The 19,532-nt window shown below is 34.4% G+C and overlaps 1 protein-coding gene across 1 annotated transcript; it reads right to left on the reverse strand.

The window, feature by feature from the left end:
- Nucleotides 1–6,807: 6,807 nt before the first annotated feature.
- Nucleotides 6,808–8,665, reverse strand: LOC130628672 (ATP-dependent DNA helicase RecQ-like). Its single transcript, XM_057441657.1, has 3 exons — nucleotides 8,121–8,665; nucleotides 7,610–7,867; nucleotides 6,808–7,534 (listed from the first exon to the last, which is right to left on the reverse strand). Exons 1-3 carry the CDS (start codon nucleotides 8,663–8,665, stop codon nucleotides 6,808–6,810), a joined length of 1,530 nt encoding a protein of 509 aa, XP_057297640.1.
- Nucleotides 8,666–19,532: the final 10,867 nt, after the last annotated feature.

Here is a 19,532-nt window from a genome sequence, read left to right on the forward strand (position 1 = left end):
TGAAAATGTTTTGCCATGAACACTGGATCCATATTCAATATATCACATCGCCCACGATAGGATAAATTATCTAAGTCTTCTTCAGTGATAGTGCCACCACTTAATTTCAAAATTATTTTCACTAATTCATTCCAACGTAGATCAGCGCAAGAGAGTGTCATAAAAAATGTTGGCAATCCCAACTGTTTCACCATTGCTAGAATTTCTAGAAGGAATCTTTTCCAATATGCTGGTGTTCCCTTGATCGTGTTCATAAAATGAAATCCTTCATCTGCTGCAATGAATGAACTTACATTTTCCTTGAAATTAGAGGATAGCATGCCAGCTGTCGACCCCTTGCCTTTAACCTTTTTTAAAGCTATATTTATTTGACTGGAAAGCTGCATTTGCTGAAGAACAGAATGTGCAAAAAATATGTAATCTATATCTGATGCAAAGCGCCTTTTGTAATTCAATAATCGTTGATTAAAATATTTACTTGCACTCAAACGTACATCACGTTCTACATTGTAACCAAAATGTCCATGGGGAAACAGATATGGAAAGGCCAATTCCTCACATTGTTTGTCCAGTAATATGCCCAAAGGCTTATTTCCTTCACCTTGAGCTATTACTACGTTTTCCTCAGAAACTACATGAGGTATGTTGGACACCAACACGATATCCGATGAACTTGCACGCATTTCATCTAGGGGATTTTCCTGCTCCTCTATTGGAGTATCAATAGACTCAGCTTCATTGACATCATCCTTACCACTAAGTTCTTCTTCGCATGTATCTTCCCTATGACTTAGTTCTACAGGTATATTGTCAATTGAAATAATAACATCATTATATAGGGGGTTATTCGATATCAAAAACTGTAATGCAGCTTGTATATAGTCAGGTCGGACAGCCTGAAAATGTGAATGTCCACGATAACTAATTTTGCGTTTGAGTTTAAGCGTTATAATTCCATTGCTGTCAGCTCCTCTAGGCAATACTTTAGCTACCTCACTAACATTTATAGGTACATTACATACAGCTCCTTTGATTTTTGGCATTTGTCCTTTAGGCATGATTATAACTTTTGTAAAAAGCATCCTTTTTGCAATGAGGATTCGCTCTAATTCATTCAGTGACGACAATTCTAGTGGTTGGATATTCACAGTCAATTTATTCCACGATGCCTGGCAAGGTGTTTTTCCCTTCAAAAGCTTCTTATGGCATGTTTTGCACACATGGTAGTTGGAGTCGTAACTTTCCACAAGCATAGTGTGGATTTCTACATCAATTAAATAGCGGTTAGCATCATAGAGAACAACAGAATCCCTGTAATGAAGTCTCTCACAACAAACACAAATGTAAAATGGCCCTTCAGAAATTTTACACTTGAATGCTTCAATTCTATCTTGCATCCTATTTTTTTCTCTATATACTGCCTTAGCTATACGATTCGATTCTTTTACCTTTTTATGTTTTGTTGAATTTTTTATTTGCTCACGGTACAATTTTTCCGTTTTGAATCAGGTGTAGTCATATTAGTATTACTGGTTTCAGAGCCAATTTTCAATATCCTAGTAAATTGCACTTCATACTGCAAAGGTGTCCCTTGTGTTAAAGGCAAATACGTTGAACAAATGTATTTTTCCACTTGTAGCAATGAGGAGAATTTGAGCAAAACTGAAGTACCAGTATTATTATTTGGTATAGACCCATCTTGATCACGACAATGTGGATCAAATAAAAAATAATTCTTTTTAGTCCATAAAACTCCCACCGTAAATCCGCCAATTATTAATAATAAGCCATCACCTACATCATCATTTCTGGATCCAAATAAAGTTGTTAAAAATCTTTCATTTGGGGACTGAATATAACCTATTTCATTGTGCAACATTTGTACATCGAAGTTGTTATCAGCAAAATCAATAACAGTAGGGAGTTCAGGAATGGAAAGTGGTCCTGTGACATTTAGTATACAATATATTTCATTACCTTTGGTTAGAATAAGATCTAAATCATGTGCGGTCCATAAAGCAACACGGCGATGTGTACTTAAAGCTATAGAAAACAAACAATTACATAAGCACTGCAAACCAGCAGAAATTCCGAACTTTACGTCACCCTGATGAGAAGATGCCTTGACAGTTTTTAAAACATTGTATGTTCCAGGACCAGGGTTACTCTCAACATCACCTGCTTGGGCAAGCAAGAGGAGTTTGATCTTGCACAATGTAATCATCAAAATTATTGCAAGGCCTAATAGTTGTACTACCACGTCCCGAAAGCCATAGTTTTGCACAAGTTCACCAGCATTTTGCGCAATCTTTTTCATCCGACTAGCATTTTTGCATGTACCATAAAAGGCACCAATTGCAGATCTGTAGGCTTCTATTGATATCATATTTGTGTACAGTACACCTAGCCTAGAGAGAGCAGCCAGAGTAGGTAGTAGGGTGGTTGTAGAGAGAATGTGCGGTAAGTGTAGCGTGAAGCTTGCAGTAGATAAGATGCTATGTGTAGCTTTATTCGATAAAATAATTTATTAAAATTTCGATTAACAATGATTGACAATGATTAAGAACCACAATTTGTGGTTTGATTTTAAGCCACTGTATCAGTGGAGTTTGATTTCAAGTCGCGTTTCTAGCGACGTTTCCCTCAATCCGGGCAAGTGACGTTTCTCGTATTGCCAAGAAGGGGCAAAATAATAAGTAATAAAGTGATGAAAATGATAATAAAAAATAATGATGAGCAAAATTGAAAACAAATTTAAAAATACACTTTCACTTCTTCTATTTTCCTCAGCGACTTCAACAGCCAAACTCGAAAAACTAATATGGCGGTCTCTACTGTATTTCACGTGTTTTTGGGCCGTTTATCAAAGAGTCTAGGAAATGTTCGAGTTACAAAACCGGGAAGTTAGGAAGTTGCGAGTTGGGGAGTTAGGGAGTTACAAATTTCTACGGTAAACCGAGTTACATGTCCGGCGAAAACTTGAGGTCAATATTTTACCGTATCAGCTATTAGCAAATACTCAGGCTTGGGTGGAAAACAAAAAAATAGAATCTTAAAAGATCATTAGAAACGAAATGCGGACCCTTGTGAAAGTGGACAGTGAGAAATGAAGCCGCTGTCCCAATGAAAAACAAAGAAATTTAATGATTGAAAAACCATTGAAATAAAAGCGAACCCCTGCGAAAGCGGTCAGTTAGAACCAACTAAATATTTATGAAAAAAATCTGAGATTCGGTAAGTCGAGTTTATATCGCTGCGCTTTTCGTTTTTGAGATATTTTTCCGGTGTTTCGGCGACGGAGAATTTTACAAAAATTAAAATGGTAGACTTAACTCCCCAACTCCCTTTCCGTAACTCCCCAACTTACTGAATTTGTAACTCCCCGATTACCGGTACTCTTTATCAAATATTATCCGATATTTGTTTTCGCCCTATGAGCGAAAGCTACTCTGGAAATGCTCTTCGTCATCCCACATTCATCTCGCCCCAATTCAAGAAAATGACTGCTTTTCTGATGAATGTGCAGATTCTTTTTGGCATAAGGGTTTACAATGATATAATTCATCTTTATTCGAGTTTTGCACACATTTCAGAGAAATCCGGGTTTCCTGATGAAATGACGAGAGAAATATTTCCGGGCCGATGTTTTGAAATCGACAACTTGAGATATGGCTTTTTTCCTATAGATTTTTACAGTATTTTTACACTATAACCGAAAACTCGATTTTTTTTCCAAGTTTACCCATTCAGTTGTATAACATTTTCCAGATCCATTGAATTTTAGAATTATTCCGCCCGCGCTGCTATCGATCATCGATTAATCGATGAAATTGGTTGATGCAAATAATGTACAAAAAATAGGATTGATGGCGTGAAAAGACATCTCAACAGAAAGATAAAAAGGAAAGTGAAAACGAAAATAATGAAGAAAAAATCCACTGATTTTACCAGGGTTCGAACTCGTACTACCATGGTCAAAAGACAAACACGCTACCACGCGCCACATACACAGACCAGTTGAGACTATTTTCAAAGATATCTCAAAAATATTCTATGCTATAACAGCGAATTGCTCTACTAGAGTACAGAAGATGCAGGCGCTGCATAAACTATCTCGCTATTAAAAATGCACAACTATGAAACATCCACAATGCGGCCCAATTCTACAATTTCTGCTAACAAAAATACAGCCTATCATTCATGGTTATAGCGCGATTGAAACGTTTATGGTCTTAAACGGCATTTAGGTGACAAAATTTTGATGTCACCATCATGTTCAGCATACTATTTTTGTTAACTGTGCCAAATTTTGTCGAAAATAAAGTAGTTTTAATTTCGGACCAGTTTTGGCCTAAAATGACATTTAGGTGACAAAAAATCAAAATTTTGATGTCACCACCATGTTCGGCATACCAGTTACGAGTTGGAAACCTATCCTCGCGGGCGAGATAGTAAAAAGAAAAAAAAAAGTAAAAATAGTTACCAAGATAAGATTCGAACACACGACTACTCCCGTGTCGGTGCTCAGAGAGCCAAAAATTTCCATTTTGGGACGGACAGCTGTATTTGAATACCCTAGCATCTGCGAGCTAGTGTAAAAAGAAAACCGAAGCGAAGAACGCTGTCTGTTTTTCAAAGTAATCCTGAAAAAAGTTATTTCAAACAATGTTTACTCATCATGAGTTTAGATTAAACCTTATTACACTAGCTCGCAGATGCTAGGGTATTCAAATACAGCTGTCCGTCCCAAAATGGAAATTTTTGCCTCTCTGAGCACCGACACGGGATTAGTCGTGTGTTCGAATCTCATCTTGGTATCTATTTTTACTTTTTTTTTTCTTTTTACTATCTCCCCTGCGAGGATGTGTTTCCAACTCGTAACTAACTAACCAAATGGTCAATTGAAGCGTCACAAATTTAAACTTCATACCTAAACTCTCTAAGTACTTAGAAGTCATCGGCCAAAATTGGTATTTGTTTTCGACAAAATTTGGCACAGTTAACAAAAAGAAATAATGCTGATCATAATAGTGACATCAAAATTTTGCTTTTTGTCACCTAAATGTCATTTTAGGCCAAAATTGGTCCGAAAATTAAAATTACTTTATTTTCAACAAAATTTGGCAAAGTTAACAAAAAAAGTATGCTGAACATGATAGTGACATCAAAATGTTAACTTTCAACCATGAATGATAGGCTCAACCTCGTCCCCACGACTATTTGCTTCTCAACGGCGCTGCGCTTTCTGATAGTTCTAGCGAAATAGCCCTGGACCAGGCTGGTCACCGTATCGCATCTGATTGGCCCACGGCGTTACCCTAATTATGCAACGCTTTTAGCTGGCGTCAGCAAAAATCCTAAGAGTAATACATAAACAAATATGGCACCGGAAGATGTGGCGTCGTTGTTGTTGGTGGTTTTAAATCCTTAAAAAGCATTATTTTTCCTTTTTAATCTCATTTCCTCCACCTTTTTTTAAAGATGTCTTAGCTAAAGTAAGAATTTCTTTCAAATATACGATATTTTTTGTTAAAAAGTAGTCGGTGTTGTTGCTAGCCAGCTAGGTAATGCATTCATAAATATGGCTCGGGAGAGAAGTGAAGTGTTGCAGGTGCTCTTCTTGTTAATCTCTCGTTGCAGAAGATGTTGCCATCTACGCCTAAAAAAGTTTATAAAGGTGGCAAAAGAGTGTGTCGAATTTGTGCTGAAGAAACATCAGCACATCACTTGACCAGAATTTTTTCAAAAAGTGGAAAGGAAAAATCCTTACATCACAAAATATTCAGAACATGTGGATTAAACGTTTCCGAGTTTGAACTATTGCCTACAACAATTTGTTCAAAGTGTGACAGGTTTATCAATAAAATGTTTGACTTCCAGAATAATGTACAACAACAACAAATTCATTTACAACAGCAAACAACAGTAAAAAGATGTGCAGCTTTTTCACCAAACCAGCAGTCAAAACCAAAAAAAATCAACATTAAAAATGAAAATTATCCTGTCCAAAAAACTGTTTCCAGTCAAAAAAATCTCTACAATTTACGCCTTTACTAAACATAACAAATGAAACAGACATAAAGTCAAACACAAAAATACTTCCTAAAGAACTTGGCAAAACAAAACAACCTCAAAACGACTTCATTACTGAAGATCAAGAAAAGAAAATTATTACTGCATTACAAACAAGGACAATTGATATCATCATAACTACCATAAAAAATAATTGCCCTAAATTAATTGATGCCATTAAGCAACTTGCTACAGATGAAATAAGCACTGCATGCAAAAACTTATGCAAGAAAAGTGGTGGCTCTGTCTTGTTTGAAAATAATTGTGACGAAATGATGTTTTTTAAAGAAAGCAATTTATGGTCAGAAGTCACACAATATAATCCATTTTAATAGACATATTGACGGCTGTAGCAGGCAGAAAACATATTGAGCATGATCTACAGATAAAATTGTGTTTTATTTACTCAATTTTAATGCAGCACAGATGGCATGAATTGTCCCTAATGCAAAGAATAAATACAGTACTTGTTATTGAAGGTGGCTGCAGCAAACAGGTAAAAAATACATGTTTATTGATTAAATAACATAAGTCATACAAATCTTAAAAATCAGTTAAAAAATGTGACAAACAATACAAAAAAACTTCACACCATGGTTAAATTCCTCTCAAATAAACATCCGTTGGTTAGTTATAAAAATTGTTAAATAGTTGTTTAATAAAATTATTATGCTTTATATTCTATATTTTTATTGCAAATTTGTTTTGGTTACAAAAAAGACTCAACAAAGTTGGCTATTGTTTATCTCCTTCATCAAGGGATACGTTGTTGAAATTAATTGGAGGTAATTTTATGTCAAGTGCAGTACAGATTGTCAAAAGTGGTTTTACGCTACGTGGAACTATTATTTTAGCATATGTGTTAGCAGTGCATATATCAGCAAACAATGGATCAGCTCTTGTGTTTAATTTATTGATCAATAATTCCAAGTCAGGCAGAAAACTTTTGTCAATAAAGGGTGAAGGTTTCTTGATTTCTTTTGCTTTTCTACTTTCCAAGGATAGAATTTCACAGTTGCAACAACACAATTCTTGTTTTGTGTGTTTGAAGCCAAAATAATTTTGTAAAAAACTTCTTAAACAAGTTGTCAAGTCACAAAATTCTTTCATATGCTGGTCAACATTTTTTTTATTCGTTGAAATGTCTGAATTATTGTAATACAATATTGCTTCTGCTGGTTGACCACGTCGGGCTGCCCGTCCAATTTCTTGAATGTACGATTCAATGTTGGACGGGGGAGAAATATGTATAATCTTCATGACAAATGGTGTGTTGACACCCATACCAAGTGCTGTAGTGGCAAAAATTATTCTTATTCTAGAGTTTTCACGTTTTATTTCTTCTAAAATAGTTGTTTTCATTAACTTTGTTTGTGGTGAGTGATACTGATTAAAAAGTCGAGAAGATGGATGTTTTTTATGATCAACATATTGATCCTCACCCAATATTCTTTCAAACAATCTGTATGCATAGGCACAATATTTTAACTTTAAATAAATAATTGTCATAGGGCAGTTTTGTTTTTTGTGCTTTAACTCTGTTGCGATAGGTAGTAATATATCCTCATATCCTGCTAAACCTTTGCAATTACTCATTCTTATTTCTTTTTTTAAAAAAATGCTTTTACGATTTGGATTTGCAGTAACCACTTTGCAATTTTCTATTTTCAAAGCTTTTTTTAAGTTACGTAATTTCGTTGGTGAAGCAGTTGCAGTCAAAGCTAACATGATACTGTGAGGGAAGAATGCTTGTAAAACTGATAAGTTTTGAAATTCTGTACGAAATTCTTCACCCCTAGATATAACATACAGTAATTCATCAATTTTTTAGCTTAACTGTATTATGGTGATAAATTTATATTATTCAATTATTATAGCTTTACATATACATATATTTTGTTTGTGAAACTTTTTCAAATGGATATATAATATATATTAGTTTGTTTATATATATTTAGTTGCTATATTTAAGGCATATTATTTTTATAATAGCTATGTATGTAGATTTTATGTTATACAAAGAAAACTAGCTAGCTAGCTATACTCACCATAATTCCAAACAATGCGCCTCGTCTATCACACAAGCCACAACATTTTCCTCATAAATTTTTGATCGTAATATCTTCCTTCCCTGATCTGATAACAGTGACTCTAGATGTGCAAATAAAATTTTACATTTGCCTGCAACAATGCTTTTTGAAATTTTAAAAACAGAATTTGATGCATCATTCAAATCTTCCTCAAGCAAGGGTTCGTATCTCTGGCTATTAGCTTGGTCTTCGAGTTGTAAGAAACCACATTCAATGCCTACTTTACTTAAATTTACTAACTGATCTTGAATAATTGATGTTAAAGGAGAGACAACAAGTACAATATTGCCTGCCTTTCGTTCTGGAACAAAGTTGGGTAAAAGTTGATAAATTAACGATTTACCAAACCCAGTAGGCAAAACAGCTATAACGTGGTGTCCTTCTCCTAAATACTCGAAACATTGAACTTGTTTTGGTTTCAAAATAAACGAGGGCAACGTTTCATACTTTTCGAAAACATTATTCAGCCGCTTGAAAACACGTACCACATCTTCCCAGCCCATCGCCAAAATCGTAAATATGCAGAATTTGCATGAATTAAAAATGAACCAGAATCTGGTTCATTTGATGCCCACGTGACCAGCCTGTGCCAGCGCCTTTTCGACGCCACGGTAAAAGGTGCTGGGGTCGAGCTTGTGATAGGCTGTAATTTTTCTTTTTTCTAGTAATTTTTTTTTTTTTTTTAACTAAAGCTATTTCCTTTTTAGAACAATTAAGTTCGTATATTATTTTTCTTTATTTTGCTTTTTCTCACTAAGTGACTTTCTTATAACCCGTTTTTTTTTTTTTTTTTTTTTTTTTGTGGGGGGGGGGGGGGGAGGGTTTACTGAATTTCAAAAATTTTAGGTGGAGCTTGTGGTCTTTCTTCTTCCTGTCAGTCAGCATACTCCAGCTTCGTAACAGAAATCACAATTTCATAGACAGCTTTTTATAAACTTTGTTGGCGAGCTAGTTTACGTATATTATACGTCTTGTTTGTTTTTGTTTATTTCCCATTTTTGTGTTCTGGGACCGAGGTTGTCTCGCGTACGAATATGAACGTATTTCGAATCTAAAATATAAAGAACAAAATTTTTGTTGTAGAGCGACTGTTGTTGTCGAGCGTGTATAAAAAAAGCTTATGTTGTTCTCAGAAATATTTGTTATAAAGAAGAAAAACGATGATACAACGTCAAAAAGAGAACTGATTGGAAATGTATCAGACAATTGCAGCTAGCTAAACATTTTCAATTTGTTTTCTTTGAGATGAAGCGAAGTTTAGTAATCAAAGTAAACTAAAAATGATTGGACTTTTTTCCAGAGAACGCTGGCTAGCGGCCTACTGAGAAAGCGAGAGAAAAACAAATGTGTTGTTTAGATTACCTGGTAGAGAAATGAATTTAGTTTTTATGCCGTTTACACGCTTCCAGCTATACTTTTCCCTCAATATGAAGTTAAATATGTTTTGTCTTCAGCCTGAACATATCTTCTTTGTAAGAGGATACTCAGGGTCAGTTAAGAATATCTTAAGAATATGTCCAACCTCGATTGTTTGTTCTAAATAAACATAAAAGAATTTGCCAATAGCTATAGCAATATATAGCAAGCTTTATTTAATTAAGGCATTATATATTTTTAGGCCACGAGGATAGTATTTGTCAAGAAAGTTAAGAACCTTTTTTGGTAAGAATAAACTCTAAACGAGGGGTCAGAATATCCTAAGAATATGTCTAAGCTTGATTGTTTGTTCTAATATACAAATTTGTATGATGCACAAACTTAATTAGAAGTTTACTTTTTTATTGCGTATCTCACAAACTCAACTTTTTCTGTTCAACGCAATGGGCTGTTACAAATGCAGTATAAATTGCCATTAGCAATAGTAACTGATAGCAGCCTTTATTTTTATCTGGATTTTGAACATACTTCGATTATTCTACTGGACACAGTTTTGTAACTGGATTTTGGATTTTGCTTTGGAACTGGATATTAAACATTTTGAATTTTGAATTTATCTGGTTTTGCGGTACACAGGTAACTATTATTTATTGATGAATTGATCGATCTCCACTTGAGCGTGTTAAAATGCCAGTGATAAAAAAACAAACGAGAATTTTGATTCGTTGGCGCTACGTCTAGACATTTTTTCTTCAAAGAACCTGGTTTCTATGCACATAGTATATTTTGATTTCAATTTCATTCGCGCAACTTTTCAACATTGATCACTTGCCGCACCATAACGAAAAAAATGAATGTCATTGCAAAATCAAATTTTCTGTTTCGTTAATATCGGTTAGTATGGATTCCCATTGGTGTTATTGGTCGACTTCCCATCAAACGACCAAGTAAAGAAAAGGAAGTATAGAAATTAATTTTCGTGAGGTTTTTGCTATATTTTTGAAAATTTTCAAATACTTTCAAAAGAGCAGAAATTAATTTTTGGTTATTATTTGTATTAATTGACACCAGCAAAAAGTAATCCCTTTTTGAAGGGTATCCTTTCTACCTACTTTGCACATTTAAAAATTTTCAAAGCAAAGTCGCCTTCCCTTATCCTTTGTGTTTCATAATTAACATTTTTTTTTGAATTTGTTAAAATTCTGTTATTTTTTGTTATACTTTGTTAAGTCTGTTAAGAAAAAAAGAAAATGTATTTATTTATTATCGATTTTTCCGTGCGTTGAATCCATGGCTAGAAAAAATAACATTTTGATGATTTTTTTGCATCCCGCATACAGCATCTTGACTCAGATGGACAGCTGTGAGTAACTGAAGCGCGAACGTTTTAAAACAACAAGGAACACGAGCATCGAAAAAGACAAAAACAAAATAAAATAAAATATGGCGAGGTTCGTCAGTTTAGATAATGATTCCTTTCCAATGGTGTATGACAAAACAGATATTCAGCGCTGTAAAATCAGATATCGTAATTATTAAGTTTCGCGTTGTTTATATTCGACTCCACTGCGCGTTGTGCAGTATCACAAGCTTGACTGAATAATTACAGATATCCGATTTTACCTTGCTGAATATCTGGTTATTATACAGTAAAATATCTTAACTGTGAACCCTCAGAGAAATGATACCGCTGACGTCGTAGTTGAAAATATAGGGAGACGCCCATTTAACCCAAACCTGTCACAACCCTCATTTAACCAAACCTTTCACAGCCACCTCTCTAACCTGAACCTACCACCATCGCTTATTTAATCCAAACCTATCGCAACCCCTCATTTACCCAAACCTTCCACAGCCACCTTTCTAACCTAAACCTACTACCACCTACCTTCTACCACCTATCTCCCTCACAAACCACATCACTTTCAACCTTCTCCGATAAATCTCTCTCACAAACCACTTCACTTTTAATCTTCTCCGACACAACTTCCTCAAAATGACTTCACTTTTAACCTTCTCTGATACTCTTTTCTCTTAAACCACCTCACTTTCAAAGCAGAGTCCACTTCTCTACTAGACTCTGCTTCTTTACTCTGGGCATTCTGAGTCATGATATCTAAACACCAGGTAATTCATTAAAAGTAAAAAAGTGTGATAACATCATCTAGTTCAAGATGACATCATATAGACAATCCTTGTCAATTGTTCATAAACAGTTTTTCGGCTTCGTGTACCAATAAATGTTTCAGCAAAGCCAGGCGTTGCGTTATAGGTCAAAAATAAGGTTGTTGTTGCTTGATAAGTGCTTTGCATAAACAACAAAAGCATGGTAGCTATGTTGCTGTTGAATTCCAAGACGCTAAACACAATACTTTGGTTTTTTAACTTAACTTATGACTTTTTGATTTAACCCTCTGACGTAATGTTACTATTGTGTAGAACATGCATACAGAGATTTGTTGAAATTGTTGTTAAATGAAGTCCGCCATGGAAAAATACAGAATTGCACGACACGCACCCCTTTATTCACCTCGTTCGCAAGATCCCCTGATTACAAGTCGGTTGATCCTGGCTAGATAGCTATAGATGAGTTGTAAATGTTTACAAAGTTCTGTATTGCGTTCACATATTGACAGGTAATAGAGGAAGGACCACATAAGAAAAATTGACTATTTACTCTAATTTAAAGGAATAAAAGAAAGATCGAAAAGGAGCTGGAATTAGCTGGAACTATTATCCTTTTAAAAAAGCAGGTTTAACTATTTCAAGGTAAGTTGCTTTTTTTAACTTTATTTCTTCGATTGTTGCGGTCTGTTTTTATGCATGCATGTGTGGGCACTTTTTTAGACACAAAATCAAAACAACTAACTATAAAGTGTCACGCTAAAAACAACATCTGTCACGTAACAATAGCAACTTTACGTCACTCCTGTTTACCGACTTCCTCTAAGTATAAGGATTAAAAATTTAGCCCCTAGTTAGCTATAGTTTGTTCCTTCAGGAATGTTTTAAAATCTAAAAATCAGCTAAACGTGTAAACATAATTACTAACCATGGTCCTGCAGAAAATTGTATAGGATCATGGGTTTTCGACGAACGTATAAAAAATATAAGGGTTTGAAAATTTTGCTGACGTCTGCAAAGACTCACAAAAACACAGAAAAATTTTTTCCAAAATTTTATATACCCAATGTCTTCATCGTATAGATCTTGAAACGCTGATCAAGAAAATGTATGGGATCATGTACTTTTGACAAAGTGTTGCAAAGATATTAGGGTTTGAAAGTTTTTTGATGACGTCATTAACCCGTCCATTCCTAAACGGATTCGGGGACCCAGGTTTCGGAAAATTACCCAAATTGGTCCTAGGTGGTCCCTAGTAACCTACGCAGCAGAAATCATTGACGTGATCACCTCGTTTCCAAGTTATTTGTCCTCAAAGTTTTAGGTGCACTGTAATGACTTCATTAATTTAATATAGAATACTAGTCGATAAGGCCCGTGGAAAAATCCACTTAGGCAAAAGGTCAATGAAAAAATAGGTTGCTTTATATAGATGTTTTGCTGACGTCAGCAGTGCATATACAAAAAAAAATGTTCTTAAAATCTTACACCAAATCTCAAATGTCAAATCGCATTAAATCCTCCACACAAATCTTACACAAAATAAAAAAAAACAGCTTGCAAGGTGCAAAATCTAGTTGGTAAAAAGTTACAACAATGACACTCACAACATCAACACTCACAACACCCACAAAACCGACAGTAAAACACCGACAGTTACAACACCGACAGTCACAACACGGATAATAACAATGTTAGAAATAACGCATCTCAAATATGTATATCTTATAAGTGATTATGTTGAAAATTCTCAGTATTTTATTCTGAAATGTCAAAAAGGAGGCCTGCAAGAGTTAGCACAAATCAACAAAAATAAGTTCTTTACACATTTTAAAAATTATACAAAAATATGAAAAAGCCATAGTTTGGAAAACATCAAATTTAAATCTATAGAAAAATTTACACAAAATGTAAAAATCAACCAATTCAGAACAAAAAAAATTATTTTTTAGTATGATGATCCATACTGCCCTTTACCAACAATTTTAAAGCTAAATGTCAAAAAATCAATAAGCAAAGAATAAACTTGAATCAACAAACATTGTATATATACGGTTCATAAACAAAAGTTTACACAAAATGTAAAACAGATCGGTTTTTGAGAAACACATCTAAATCAACAAAAATAAGTTCATTCAGCATGTCGTATATTGCCATTACCCATTAATCTTCCACAAAAAGGTTATGAAACACATCAAAATTTTTAAAAAAACAGTCATTTCAGTGCATACAGTCCTCGCGTTTAGATTATAAAATATAAAAAACAAAAACAGTTTCAGTGAGAACATTAAGTAATTTTTTTATCATCAGCAAACATTTGGTATAGTATACGAAATATAAAGACAAAGTTGTTTATATAGTCTGAAGATGTACTTAGTGTACGAAAAGCTTAACAAATAATTACTTTTTAACTTTCAAACTCGTTTTATCTTTTTCTTAATTAGTAAACTATGGCTGTTATTTTTACCGATAAGGACATCAGCTTTATAACAGCTTACAGTGAAGTTTGATTCTACAAAGATTTGTTCTTTCAGTATATATATTGCATGTGGTCTATTTCCACAAAAGTTTACACAAAATATCAAAAAACAGCATTTTGCAACACAAACAATATGAACTGACACCCATACCATCCTCTCATAAATTAAAATAAAGTCATAAACCCACGTAAATTGCCAATCAAATGTCTACAAAACCCTGTAACAATAACCTGGTATTTTACATGTAGGCTGACAAAAGTTTAACAGGATGTCAGAAACAAAACAATAAAAATAACTTAACACACACGCTTTAAATTCTGAAAAAAATTATTCCACTTGTCATATTGCTTGGGTCCCCTTGTTAAGTTTACAGGAAATGTGAAAATAATTATACTCTCAAAAAAATACATCCTACTATCCTGCAAAAGTTCAAGTCTTTGAAAGATTTTGTAGGTAGCTAGCTAGCTTGTTACATCATAATTCGTGCTCATAAAAGAAGAAAGGTTTGGAAACTAAGGTAGCTAGCTATAGATAATTAAAAAAGAGGAATAACAACATAAGTCATAGGTTAGGGCTAGCCATGGGGGGGATGGGAAGAGTAGGATCTGGAGGCTATAACATTAGCTAGCTAACAGTAGCTAAGACACCCCCAGTTAAATATACTTAAACTGGGAACATTTAGCTAAAACTAAAGCTAGCTATTTATGCTTAGTAAAACACATATAAAGAGAAACAATAGTAATGTAAAAATAATAACATTACAGTAAGTTCAACAAACCAAAGTTTTCCGTTTGTTAGTCAGCTAACAGCTTTATGTAGCATTTTGAATTTTTAGGACAAACACATTAGTTACGCGCCAGGGGATACATTAATTATGCAACAAAAACATAAACAAATATGGTGGCTAGGTTGTTTTTTTAAAAAAACGGTAAAAGTTAGCCGTTAAATTTATTTCAGCAAATCAAATTGAGTCGTTTTCATCACGTGACGTAAACAAAGTAAACCCGCTAGCAAAATGGACAAAATTTTTTCGGCAACATCAAAGATAATTTCGGCAACATCAAAGGAAAATGACGATATCAACTTTGCCTGTTACAGACACACGGAACTGGCTTATTATTATGGAGATTGACGTTAAAGTAGTGTTATTTTTGTCGCGCCGTAACGTCAAAACATTTAGCATATTAGACATGCATTTTTCGGCGACATCAAAGAAAAATAAGCATATCAACTTTGCCTGGTACAGACACACGAACTGGCGTATTATTATATAGACTAGTCGATAAAGCCCGTGGAAAAATCCACTTAGACAGGATAACAGTAAACAATAACCGCTATTTAAATTGTGATAACGTCAGCAAGGACCTCTTAAGAGACAAAATATTTCTTCTTCGAAATTTGTTTACTTGTTGCTTCTATTGTGTAGAGCTTGAATAGCTGATTAAAATAATGTATAGAATCATTTGTTTTGGACAAACACCTAAGGAGATATAAGGGTTTAAAATTTTTTGCTGACGTCAGCAGAAACAAACAAATATGCAAAAAAATTATCTTAAAAAATTTGTACACCTGTTGCCTTCATCGTATAGATCTTGAAATGCTGATCAAGAAAATGTATAGGAACATGAACTTTTGACAAACGGTTGCAGAGATATTGGGGTTTGAAGGTTTTGTGATAACGTCATCAACCTGTCCATTCCGAAACGGATTCGGGGACTCAGGTTTGGGAAACTTACCCAAATTGGTCCCGGGTGGTCCCTAGTTACCCACGCGGTGAAAAATCATTGACGTAACCACCTCGTTTCCAAGTTATTTGACCTCAAATTTTAAGTGCACGGTAACGGCTTCATTAATTTAATATAGGATATTGATGTTAAAGTAGTGTTATTGTCGTCGCGCCGTAACGTCAGAAAATTCAACATATTGGACATGCATTTTTCGGTTACTTCAAAGAAAAGTACGGTAAGATCAAAGGAAAATGAACCTATCCACTTTGCCTGTTACAGACACACGGAACTGGCGTATTATTGTATAGACTAGTCGATAAGGCCCGTGGAGAAATCCACTTAGGCAATAAAAAAAATGGAAAAATAGGTTGTTTCAGATGTTTTGTCGTCGTCAGTAGTGCACATAGAAAAAAATTGCCGAAAATTAGTTCATTCGTTGCCTCTATTATGTAGAGCATAAAACGCTGATCAAGAAAATGTATATGATCATGCACTTTTCAGGGGCGGATCTAGGGTTAGGCAGCCTAGGCAATTGCCTAAGCCTAATTATGTGGCCGTAGAAAAAACATTCTATAGATAGAATAATCCATAAAAAACAGAATTATTTTTGTTAATTTGTTTTTGGCATTCCGCTCATTTCGACATTATGACGATGCGGCGTTTTATCAATTTTTTTATCATTGATACTTTACTCAAAAGCAAAGCCGGGGCGATCTTAGGCAAAAATCTTAGGCGATCTTAGGCAAAATGTCGATTCGCCTAAAACGTCCGCGAGTTTTAAAGTTCCGAATGAATGAAAATCACAGATGGAAGAAAAAACGCCTAAAGCGTCCGCGGGTTTTCAAGTTCCAATGAATGAAATTTTGATATGGGAAGAAAAAACGCCTAAAGCGTCCGTGGGTTTTAAGTTTAAACGCCTAAAACGAGCAGGGGTGTGGTTACATGGACGACAAGTGGATGCTTCTTTTTCAACATGGTTTAGCTGGGTCAGGTCCAATTGCAGGAAGCAGCTCAAGTGGCTAGAAAAAATCAAAGCAAATGTATGCTAGCTAAGTTAAATGAAGAAGTTTTGAATTTGGAAACCCTTTCAGATATTATAAGGATTGGAAGTGCTGGAGGGAGGTATTGTTGCCACGTGTGTCTTAAACTAAACCTTCATCCTGCCTCTGCAAAAGACAATAAAGACATTGCTTTAAAGTAAGTAATACTTCATATATTTTAGTTTTTACTGCTGCTGGATTTAAGGCACTGTTGTGTCAAGAACTATTCTTAAAAGTGGTAAAGCACCAGATGTTCTTACAAAACGTGTGATTTCAAAAATCCCTTTCTTATCAAAACAAAAGGTTTTAACTTGACCTGGATCAAATGGATTGTTTGTTTATTAAAGTCCAATACTAAACGAGATAACTGAGGCAATTTATGTAAACACTGTCTTGGCGGCCATAAAATGGTTGCAGGTGTATGTTAAGTTTGGTGTAGAGTATTGCTAAGCTGCATGTGTATTAGTTGGAGTTTTGTTAGTTTTTTGTTTATTGTCTTAAGGTCACAGGCTTTGTGTAGCCGTTTATGCAATTGTGTATCTTTGTGTCCGTGTGGAAAAGGAATAATTCTTGTAAGATAACTAAGGGACAGCTCTTTCATAAACGCAAAAGTGTAAGCTAAATATAAATAGGTCTGTAGATCCCCTTTCCCTGGGGATTTACAGATACGTAATATTCGAATGTTGTCAGTCCTTGAAATCATACGCACTCGGATATGTGATTCTGTTAAGCAGGTGACGACAACAAGTTCAAAATACTTTCTGTACTCTAAAAATCGATGTTTACAGCATGAGATATACTTAAACGTCAAAGGATTCTACCTTGTCCCAACGTCAAATTTACGTTTAGCATATACTTTTGATTTTGAGTGTCCCTGAGAACTTTGACTTTGTTGGAACTTTTAAACAGTAGATTTTATATACAATATTCCATGCTCATTTTAAAAACTTTTAAGAACACGAGGATATCCTTAACTTTCCCATGCTGCTATTAATTGTGATAAAATTGCTAAAAACAAAAGAATGAAACAATACCTAATCTAAGAATAGTCCAAGTTTGTTGTATAATATTTCTTCTTTTTGTTGACCAATACAACATATATAATTTTGTTTTAGGAATAGATATATTGATGTCAGCCGTGATAAATATTCTTCTGACAATGAAAATCACCAACAATTAAAGAAAAGAGGAGATTCATTATGAATCCTTATAATATTGGAAAACTGTAAATTATGATATCAAAGTAACTTGTACTGATAGAAATGATTTTTACGTAAAATGATACAAATCGAAACAAGAATTGCATGTTAAAGAACGTTCTGCTACAGACTGCAAACCAATGAAATGTCATGTTAACTTATGCATATGAGTAGAATTTGTATATATGTTGCTTTTTATATGAGAATCTTCAGAAATGACCTAACTAAAACTTTTTTAAAGATTTCAAAGTATTAAAATACTTTTAAACACAGTTGACAGGGGCATGTGAGGGCAAATAATATGCAGACATGTTAAATGTTTTGATGTTATTTTTCTGATTTCTAACTCTTCTCTGGCTTAATAAACTGCTTAACTTTTGTGGAATTTTTTTAACAATAAAAATAATGCTTAATAGAAATTGGTGCAAAACTACACCAGTAACCTTAATATTAAACAAGAAGCCCAGGGGCTTGAAGATTTCCGCCATTAGCGGAAATCTTCAGGCGATTTTATGGATTCCGCCTTCGCTGGCGGAAATCAACTATATTAACTTCATAAAGGGGTAACTACTATATACTTTTTGTAGACGTTTATTATGCGTTGCTATCTTACACATGCTGCTTTTGTTTTTGCATTTGCAGGTTGTTAACACAGGCTGTAATTTTCCAAACAATAATTCTACGTTGCACTGCTGTTGACTATCTATTCCTAAAATTGTCTTGTAATTTTTTGTATTGTTAGCTATTAGGCTTACTGCATATTTTGAAATAAAGTAACTCCCCAACTTTATAACTTGGCGATTACTTGTACTCGTATTAAATGCGTAAAACGTAAAAAAGATGCTAAGATGATACCGTGTTAAACTACGGAGGTTACTTTTATTTATTGGGCTATAAAAACACTTTCGTTTTTAATCTAGGAAGGACTTTTAATAACTAAAAACTTTTGGAAAGATTTTAGCTCCTTTTATAACAAAAACACAAAACGCCCGCTTTACCTCGTACAACACCACAACCCTTGATATTACTTTGCCAAAAAACCTGTCAAATTTTGCCTAACCAGAAAAAAATTCTAGATCCGCCCCTGCTTTTGATGAGCGGTTAATGAGAGGGTTTTAAGGTTTTTAAAATTTTGCTGACGTCAGCAATGGCCCACCAAAACCAAAAGTATTTTTTCTAAAAATTTGTATACCCGTTGCCCTCATCGTATAAATCTTGAAACGCTGATAAAGAAAATGTATAGGATCATGTACTTTTGAGAAACGGTTGCAGAAATATTAGGGTTTGAACGTTTTTTGATGACGTCATCAACCCGTCTATTCCGAAACGGATTTGGGAGAAACGGAGTTACCCACGCGATAAAAGATCATTGACGTCACCACCTCGTTTCCAATTTTTTTGCCCTCAAAATTTTAGGTGCACT

Source organism: Hydractinia symbiolongicarpus, chromosome 15, assembly GCF_029227915.1.
Source record: "Hydractinia symbiolongicarpus strain clone_291-10 chromosome 15, HSymV2.1, whole genome shotgun sequence".
Lineage (NCBI taxonomy): Eukaryota > Metazoa > Cnidaria > Hydrozoa > Anthoathecata > Hydractiniidae > Hydractinia > Hydractinia symbiolongicarpus.